Source organism: Crocodylus siamensis, chromosome 6 (genome assembly GCF_052110815.1).
Source record: "Crocodylus siamensis isolate JL-2025a chromosome 6, ASM5211081v1, whole genome shotgun sequence".
Lineage (NCBI taxonomy): Eukaryota > Metazoa > Chordata > Crocodylia > Crocodylidae > Crocodylus > Crocodylus siamensis.
In genome coordinates, this window is record NC_143400.1 from 54,100,340 (window position 1) to 54,109,904 (window position 9,565).

A 9,565-nucleotide genomic window follows, 5' to 3' on the forward strand; every position below is an offset into this window, starting at 1 on the left:
GTCACAAGAATATTAAAATTACCTTAGTCACCCAAAGCCAAGCTGACTCAAGATTTAGGATGACCCCCACCCCCCAGTAATTAGATTCTATACACAGAAAAATTATACAGTAGTTATAATTTCCCATGTATAGAAACTAAATATTAGGGGTCATCTTAAATTCATCCCTGCCACTGCTGCAGCCAGGAAAGCAGGGAGCAGGTGGTAAGGGAACCAAGTAGTTCAATACCTGATCCTTGTCCCCACACACATTGTCCCCTGCCAGCTGCCCCCCTCACCACTTAACCCCTCCACTGCCTGCCCCTCCCCAGTGCCTGCATGCCTCAGTAACTACCTGCCCCCTCTGCAGTGACAGCCCACCCGGCACCTGCCTCTCCCTCCCACACCCTGATCCCCCCCATGACTGCACCCCCTCGCTAAGCCCCCTCCTTACCCCACCAGCCTCTGCACCCCTTATCCTCCCCCACTGCCACTTACTTTTCAGGTCCAACTCTGGCCCCACTCTACCCCAGGGCATGGAGCACATGGTTGCTCTGGCCCCAGCCCAGGCATGCAGCAGCTGTTGTGGTGACAGCAGTTCTAGCTCAACAGGCCCTAAAGCCAGAGCCTCAGTTGAGGCTGCTGCTACCAAACTGGAGCAACCAAGTGCTCCATGCCCTGGGCTGGAACACTGCTGGAAAGTAAGCAGTGGGGGGAAGGAGGCAGGCAGGTGGCAGCAGTGGCTCCAACCCCAACCCTAGACTAATCAGAGTTGCAGCAGCCACCCATATCAGCCCGCCTCGTATTTGAATCCAAGACAAAGGACTTCCACCCCCACCACCCATTAAATGGGGAAATAAATTTGTCTCGTATTTGAGTAAATATGGTAACAATCACAAATCATTACCTTATGTCACAAAAGGATTCCCACATCCATCAATATCAAATGGCCAGTTCCACAATATTCTTAAAAGAATAAATTATTCTCCTTGAATACATGGGAAAAGAGCTGGTGCTGTGTGACCAGAAGGCTAACGAGTACAGGAAAACACAGGCTAAAACGACAAGAAAAATTAATATTGCAGCTGAACAACTTTAATGTAAATTCCTTGCCAACAACAAAAGCTTAGTTCTGACACCACATGTTGTTAGTTTGGACCAGTGAGAGCTCAACACCACAAAAGTTATGTTTAAGACTTCACAGACACAGCGAGAGAAGGAAAAAATCCTCTCTCTGCCTCTTGCACAGCTGCAGTCTAAGATTAACATGTCTTTATTCCACAATTAGTAAGATTCAGCAAAACACCTACTGCCACCACTATTGTTCCAGCAGGTTTCTCTCTCACTTCAGCAGTAAATTGCAGAAATGTGTGAAAGTAAAGCCTGCGAAAAAGGCATCTGAGATCACCACACTGAGTTATGGGTGGATGGGTTATGAAGTGCTACCAAGCTGTCAATGCAGTAGCCTGACAGCACAATATTAACATTTCAGTAAATCTTATGAAACATAAGCAATTCCGTAAGTCTCCTCACCTAGATCATCAAAACAGGTCCATCATCTCCAATCACTTCCACAACACAGAAAATCCATTTTATGATGTGAAATTATTAATAATTTTTACAGCAACTCACTCCATTTCTTTTTGCAAACACCAGACATGTCCAAGTCAGAAAACACGAGACAAACTCATTGGTTATAGCAGCCATAAATCCCAAAGTGAGGTGCTTTTTTCAATGTTTTTTGCTGGACCATTTTACCAAATCCCCGCCCGCTTCTAACATATTTGTTGGAACATCACAACACCACCACTACTCCAAGATTACTATAAACTCAAGGCAATCCAAAAGACTAGGTATCTGTATGGACACAGACATCCATGTGCACTAGCCTTAGTGTCTCCAAAGTTATAATCATAACTTGGGAAACTTGGAATAGAATTAAAAGTCTTACCAGTCAGTCCAGCTGCAGATAAAACTCTGGGGCAGGTATTCTTAATTTTAAAATTTACTGAACAAAACAGGGTCAGTCCTGTTCTCATATTCTCTCTCACTTCATACTGAACTAAAGAAAGAATTTCTATTTGGTCACCAAATTAAATTGACCTAGTGCAGATTCGTGCAGCAAAGATCTATGCAGCATAAGGCAAAAAAGGGACAAGAAGGGATCGTGGACAAGGGATCTTCCCTAGAATAAAATCCTGGAGCCAAGATGGGAAAGGAAGTGTGCTAAACAGTGAGATTCCAAAAAGAAAGATCACCAAAGGAAGCAGATTCTTCACATGTGTGCAGTGATGCCTCAGCTGAGGTTTCTGCAAGAGTACTAGGACAGCAAAGAGTTCCTCTGAAAATGGGTTAGTTACCTAATTACTAAAACACAAGTTTTTTCTCTTCCACTCCACCACTTCTTCCCCATACATCACCAAATGCTGCAACTATGGAATTTTACTGGCCAAGAAGTGATCTTTAATTAACAATGGAATGCCAGAAAATGCCTCTGGTGTAGTGTATTTTATCTAACACATTTCACTGAGGTGGGAAGAGAGGCAGGGAAGTGGTGAGGTTTCCCTGGACCAATACAAAATGCAGCCTTGTGGACATGTCTATGCCTATATTGGGAATGCTTCACTGAAATCATGCTCCTAGAACACATATGGCTTACATATAAAATTTGAAAGTCACAATCCTTCCTATTTTTTAAACACACAAAAACTAGACTCCATTCTTTGATATACATCAGATAAACCAAGGAAGCACAGTTGTAACAGAGGACCTTTGTTTTTTTTATTACTCCATTTCTCCCAACTGGTGAGGTTCTACCTGCCAACATGGCTGTATTTTGACATTGTGTTATTCAGATTTAAGGGAAGTGTTTAAAACTACCAGTATTTAATAACAAGGCAACATGTTCTGTTAATGAAGATGAAGAGAACAAAATAAAACATCAATAAGAAATACTGGTCAAACTGTGAACCAACCCAGGCTACTTTTCAAACAAGAGAGAAAATCCTTATCTGGTACAGTCACAACTCAGCCATCCTTCTCCTTTGCCTAGGTGTGCAATTATGGGGCAGAGTTTGGGGGGGAAGGGGTGCAGAAGTGGGGGACAGGCACAAGGCAGTGACAAGGGGCAGGAGGCAAGATGTGTGGGAGGGCAAGGGGTACATGTGAGGTTGCTTGACCCCTCATAAACTAAAGAACAATGCACTGCAACCTTAAATTTTCCCCTTTTCAATCATTTGTAAACACACCTTTAAAAGGTCATTCTCCACACCCTTTAGTAATCATGGACATTGGTGTAGTATTTTGCTGTTCTGAGAGATTAATTTGGTAAAAGAAAAAAAGTTGCAGGTAGCGGTGATGGAAAGCAGCTTTAAACATCAGAAGGCCTCAGGCAAAACCTGATAAAGCCAGACTTGACATTCCTATTACTATAAGAGTTAAAGGGCAGAAAACATCTTGCTCCACTGATATTCATTCAGAAGGTTACTGCAAAAAACACTCTCTCCTGTCACTATCACCATATCACCTCTTTCTATCTCCTACTGTTTCCTCTTTTCCATCATAAGCATTAGCAGCCTATCTCCATTTTTAAGGTCTTTGACAGTCTACCTCCACCATACCTACCATCTCTTACTCAGTATTGAAGCGTTGACACCTGTCCTTGATGCTAGTCTGATATCCGTGATGCCACCAGCATTTATTACTTGCTCATTAGATTTTCAAAGTGACTTGCCATTTAAGACAATTCCAACCCACCTACTTGGGGAAAGCTCCCCCATAACATTTCTGCTAAAGGGTCTTGTTTTACCGCCCTTTAAATTAAATGATACTTTAACAACAAATCACTTTAGGGTGTGCATTAGCCTGTTTTATGCCCCAAACGAACCTAAACCACATATTACTACTTAATATATAACATTTCTACATGTTAAGCTCTTTGAGGGAGGTATCCTTTCACACTAGTCTGTAAAATAATCAGACATCTAGAGCACTGTATAAGCACATATCTGTATATGTGCTTACAGTCTAGTCTCTAGTCTGCACTAGAGAAATGTGCATCAGCGCAACTTCAGTGCTGCTACATTCTTACAAAAAACCCCACCCAAACAAAACAAAACAAACATCACAATGTAAACTACAGACCAAGAAAACAAAGAAAGCAGAATTGAATCCTAGAATTTACACTGATGAAGCACAGCTACATTACAGCTTTCCACTGATGCAGCTTCATTTGTATCAATCAGCGCAAATTTCTCAAACAAAAATTGGGGTTTAAGCATCATACCACTCACCATGGTACCAAAAAATTCTGCCGTCATTACTACTTAAGATGACTTAAAGGCATTAATTATCCACAAAACACTGAGATGACAGTGTTTTGTGCTTTATAAACCCCTCACATCACAGAATTTTGTTTTAGAAATTTATAAATAGAAGGTCTTGAGTCAGAAGTATAAGAATAACTAGACACAATATGATAAAAACTTAAAAGGTGAAATGTTAACAAGTCAAACAACTAGATAAGTTTCCTACTAGGAAGTGTGTTACTTTGTGAAGTAATTTCCCAAGGGCAGTGCTAGAAGCCCCAATACTTGGAACTTTTTCAAACAGACTCCACAGCACATTATTATTTATTCAGTGCCCAAACCATGTTTGGCACTTTACCAACAGAATAAGATAGACCAAGCAGTTCATAAACAAAGCCCAATTCTACCAACAAGTTCTGTGGACACATGTAATACCCTACTTAACTCACCAGAACTTACACTAAGCCCATTAGGGTCAACACAGGCTGTAGACAGACAAAAACACAACAAGGGTGAGCCAAAAGGCAAAAAGACTACTAGATTGTGATGCTCTGAGTGACAGAGCATGGCATTAATTTTTTAATTCAGTAACTTAACTTCCTTTAAAAAGATAAGAAAATTGTTTTCCTTGATAGCTGAATGAAGGAATATGGTGCAAGTTTAGTTTAAAGAACTTATAAGACAAAAACCCAGAATCAGAGATAAGCAAAGAAAAATCTAAACAAGGGAGTTGCAAACTCACAAGTTTCCATATAAGAGTTTTACATCTTAAAGGGAGGGTTTTGTTTTTTGTTGGTTTTTTTATCAATTTTAAATAAATTGGTATATAACAAGTGCTGCAGTGAAGCAAATTGTTTACAATTTTATTTTCTGTAAATGTCTATTTTAATTACTAAGATGTTTGATAAAGGAAAAGACTCATCAATCATTACACCTTCAATTAAGGAGTTAAGAGCTCACAAACTTCCTTCATACCTCTCACTGGCTCTACTAAAAAGAGACAGGGACTATCAGACTTTACATTCCTGACTCATCTCATTTAAAAAGCAAACATTAAAACTAAAGCAAGCAAAAAGGCTGAAAGCCCAGTTTAAAGATATATTATTTATATCTGTTAACCCTTTTACACCCATTTAACTTACAACTCATATTCTGAAGAAATAACACCTTTATTAAATATTCATTACCCCTTAATCCTTCAAGTGAGGAGCAACAGTTCATAATACTCACCCCGAGATGGGGGGGGGGGGCGGAAGGTGGAAGGGGAAGGAAGGGATGGAAAATAATCTCTAAATTAAATTCTAAGAAAAGGAACACAGCTACAACCAAAAACCCAAGAAAAGGAACAGTTTTGTGGAGAAGAATCAGAAAATATTCAGGCCTTATACCTCAACAGGAAAAAAAAAAACTATTCCAGGGAGGAAGGGGGAGGGAAATTAATGATTTATAGGTCACCTTTAAAGGATTAAAAGATCCATAGAAGTACAGATTGAAAGAAGAGGGAGATTTTGGATAAGTCAGAAAGGAGGAGTGATAATAACCTGGATCAGAGAAGAAATTAAAAAAGGTCAGGAGGTCCAATGGAGAGGAAGGATCACAAATATGCAGCCAGAACGGAAAAGGGAGAAAAAGACTTGAAGAACAGAAAGTGACGGAAGGTCTGCTTTTGTCATGCTGACAACCAGTGCCAAATTACAAACTCTTCTACTCAACACAACTAGTCACATGCCTGAAGTGTTTGTAGGATCAAGAAGGACCTTTACAATCTTTGCAGGGAAGAGACTGTTTTATAGGGATGAATGGACAACACAAAAGCCTGTGGGTCTCTGATCTCTGCTGGAGCTTCTCTATGGTACTGTAACATAAATAATTAGTCTGAACAGAAGTTCGGAGGAGAAAACAAAGAGATGAGATCTGGGAGTCATCAGTGTATCTTAATCCAACTAAGTGGCTGAGGTTATCCAAAGATTAGTTATACTTCTAGTATCCAAGCAAGAGGCTCATAAAATGCCAAGGAAAAAAAGGGGAAAGAAGATCTACCATGACAGGCACTGAAGGAGCACCCAGTGAGCTTAAACAAGTGAAAAAGAGGGCTTACCTAACTGATGAGGCAGAAAAGCCAAGGTGGTTCTGAAACTTGACTACTTACGGCTTTAAAAAGCAAAATCTCAGTCCTGAAGCAAAAAGAACAGCCAGGCTCCAAAGGATGAAGGAGAAAGCCTACAGGAAGTCAAGGCAGTAAAAATGAACACCACCCAGAGAATCTTAGTCTTGGAGGGGAGGTAAATGAGACGGTAATTAGACAGAAGGTACATTAAAGGAGGATGCTCTTTCAAATAAGGGGGGAAAATGGCATATTTGAAGGCCAATGTAAAGGTGCCTAATGAGATTTGACATGAATCAGAAAAGAAGTAAAAAGGGCCAGGAGGTGGAGATAATAGGGCTAAAGGGATAGGTTGAAGGGCAGGAGGAAAGTGTTATCAGAATTAAGGAGGCAGATGGGTGCATTATTTGTATTAAACAATCCAAGGCATAGAAACGCAAGACAAGATCATCTGACCCACCCTCTACTTTTTATCATTCCAAGTAGAAGAACAAGTGGCTTGCACATGAGAGGCACTGAGACTAGTCAAAAAAACAAACCAACCTAAGTCCTGACCCTGTGAAGCCTTAAGCATACTTCACTTCAGAACCACAACTGGATTATTCATAAGTTAAGCATAAGCATACATTTTTTATAGCACTAAAGCCTATTTTATTTTGCTGAAATAAAACATACTGGCACAAACCAGAGGGCCTGACAGTACAATACGCTGTCTCTAATAGCTATCAGTATAAGCTGCTTCAAAAAACTTGCAAGAAACTACAATCCACTTGTCAAAGTAGATGCGCATCCACTGATCACAAGCATGGGGGATAACAGCCATATTCCAAACCTTATTTTCCTTTCCTGATCCTTGTAAATTTTCATGTCTTTTGTCACGAGTATAAATGAAAAATCCTTTTCTGACTCCTGAGCTACCCTGTAGCAATGACTTCTATAAGATGAACATTTTAAATGAAAAAGCTATAGCTTTCATCACATTTAAATTTGTTGTCATTCATTTGTACAGAGCAACTCTCCCTCCACACTTGCATTATGAGACAAGAAAATGGACATTTCTAGTATCCAACCCATTAAACATTATGGGAAAGTATGTATTTTGTTACATCTCTTCATTCATCCCCTCTCTCAAGTAAACTGCCTCCTTTTTCTCCTTTACTGTCAAAAGTTTTTCATACTTCACTTTAGTATCATGCATACCTTTCCTTTGTACAAGAGCATAATATTTTCTGTATTATTCTCCAATTCATCCTCACACACCCTACTGTTTAGTCTTTTCTAAACAGAAAGAAGGGAAGCCTTCAAGGAATAAACCAGAACCGTGCCCCCTCCTGCTTCCCAGCCAGCCATCACCATACAGGCCTTTTTTATTCACAAGGGGAATGTGGACCTTATGCCCACAAAGCAATGATCAGCCTCCTTGTTATGGGGGGCGGGGATTATTGGGTATGCATCAACCGAGTTTAGGGAACAACTGGAGAGCAGGGATGGGTGGGAGGTCAAAGATTCAAAACAAGTGCTGGAAGGGAGTAGGCTGAACAGAGCACAGCAGACAGCACTCACTGGACTCAAGCAAGTCCAAGGAGCCAGCGGATACTGCCCAGCAAGCCTCTGCCTGGAGACCCGAGCAGACAAGGGACAGGAAATCATCTGGTGAGCCCAGGGGTCCTCCCGGCCCCAGCCTCCTTCCTGGTCAAGTACAGAGCCAGAGGAGGGGGAACTGAGGGGCCCTTCCACAATATGGGCCAGCACCACCAAGCAGAGTGAAAAGCCCTCTTTAATAAGGGGGGAGGGAGGCGCAGTGAGGGCTTGGGACACATAAAAGATGCAGTGGGGATGGGACATAAAAAAAGAGCACTCCAAGGCGGGGCACCAGGGAGCTAGCGGGCGCAGCCCAGCCAGACTCTACCCCGCAGCGTGACAGGAGCAGGGCCCAAACCCCACGGGTCAGGAGAGCGGCTTCCTCCCACCACGCCCCCGCTGCCGCGGGCCGTGCCGGGCACCCACGTGGGGGCGCGGGAGCGCCGGAGCAGGGGCAGGAGAGCCGGGGGCTGTGTCCGGGTGCGGGCCGCTCCGCGAGGAGAGGAGAGGAGAGGAGAGGAGAGGAGGGCGCCTCACCGCACACGCAGCACGACAGCGACTGCCGGAAGTAGGGCAGCAGCTTGTTGATCTCGGAGAAGCCCTGGGGATCCCCCGGGTCGTAGCCGAGCACCAGGCGGCTGGCGGAAACGTAGAGGGCCGTGGCATTCACCGGGTTCATCGCAGCCGCTCGACCGCCCGCCCCCGGCGCCGGGGAGGGGGGGGAGAAGAACGCGCGGCCGGGCCGGGCCGGCTCCGGGGCGGGGCCCGTGTCACCTTGCGGAGGGGGCCGGGGCCGGGGTCAGGGCCCGGCAGCGGGGCCCGCGCAGGCTCCTCCTCCCTCCGCCTGCGGCGCGGCCTGCCTGCGGCCTGGACCCGCCCGCGCCCGCCACGCAGGGGCTACTCGCGGCGGCGCGCCATGCCCGCTCCCCTCACGCCGGCGGCGCCTCAGCGCGGGCCCCGCATGGGGGCGGCGGCCGCGGGCCCGGCTCTGAGGGCGGGGGAGGCAGGCGGCGGCGCCCGGGCCTCAGCCCCGCCGCATGCCCCGCGCCGCGCCGGGCAGGGCAGGGCAGCCCGCGGCCCGGCCGGATCCACGCGCGGCCGCGACGTCAGAGCAGCAACCGTTAGTTCCAACCGTCACTGCGGGGCCATCGCCGCTGCCGTCGGCCCCCGCGCACTGCGCATGCGCGGCCAGGCCGCTGCCCTGCCCCGCCGCAAGGGGGAGGGGGCGCAGGGCCAGGGCCGTCCAGCGCCCTCTAGCGGCGCGCTCCGGCCAAGCGCGCACGGCACAGTCGCCCAGCGACGCTGGGCCCGGGGCAGCCCCCTCCAGTCGCTGCGGGGTGCGCAGGCGCGGGTCCGCAGCCAAACACACAACGCGGCGCGCGGCTCGCAGCCCGCTCCAGTGCGTAGGCGCGCACCCCACCCCTATGCACTGCGCATGCGGAGCAGGACGCAACCGGGGGTAGTGGGTCGCTTACCACAGGCCGCACCTTACCGGCGCGGTGTTGTTGCGGTCGTAGGCGCCACCCTTTCCCTTCCCCGCCCCCCTTGTACACAGGCAGATGCCCCCCCGTTAGTGTTATACATACACACCGCT

General features: G+C 45.9%; 1 protein-coding gene across 2 annotated transcripts in view; it reads right to left on the reverse strand.

The window, feature by feature from the left end:
* Window positions 1–9,140, reverse strand: part of MSL2 (MSL complex subunit 2) — a 32,779-nt gene extending 23,639 nt beyond the window's left edge. The window contains exon 1 of one of the 2 annotated variants that reach the window (XM_090055508.1): window positions 8,509–8,650. In XM_090055508.1, coding sequence (XP_089911634.1) covers window positions 8,509–8,650 — 142 coding nt within the window. Of the gene's footprint in view, window positions 1–8,508 lie in introns of both variants that reach the window. The other variant, XM_090055507.1, reaches the window with a different exon arrangement.
* Between the last annotated feature and the right edge of the window lie 425 nt (window positions 9,141–9,565).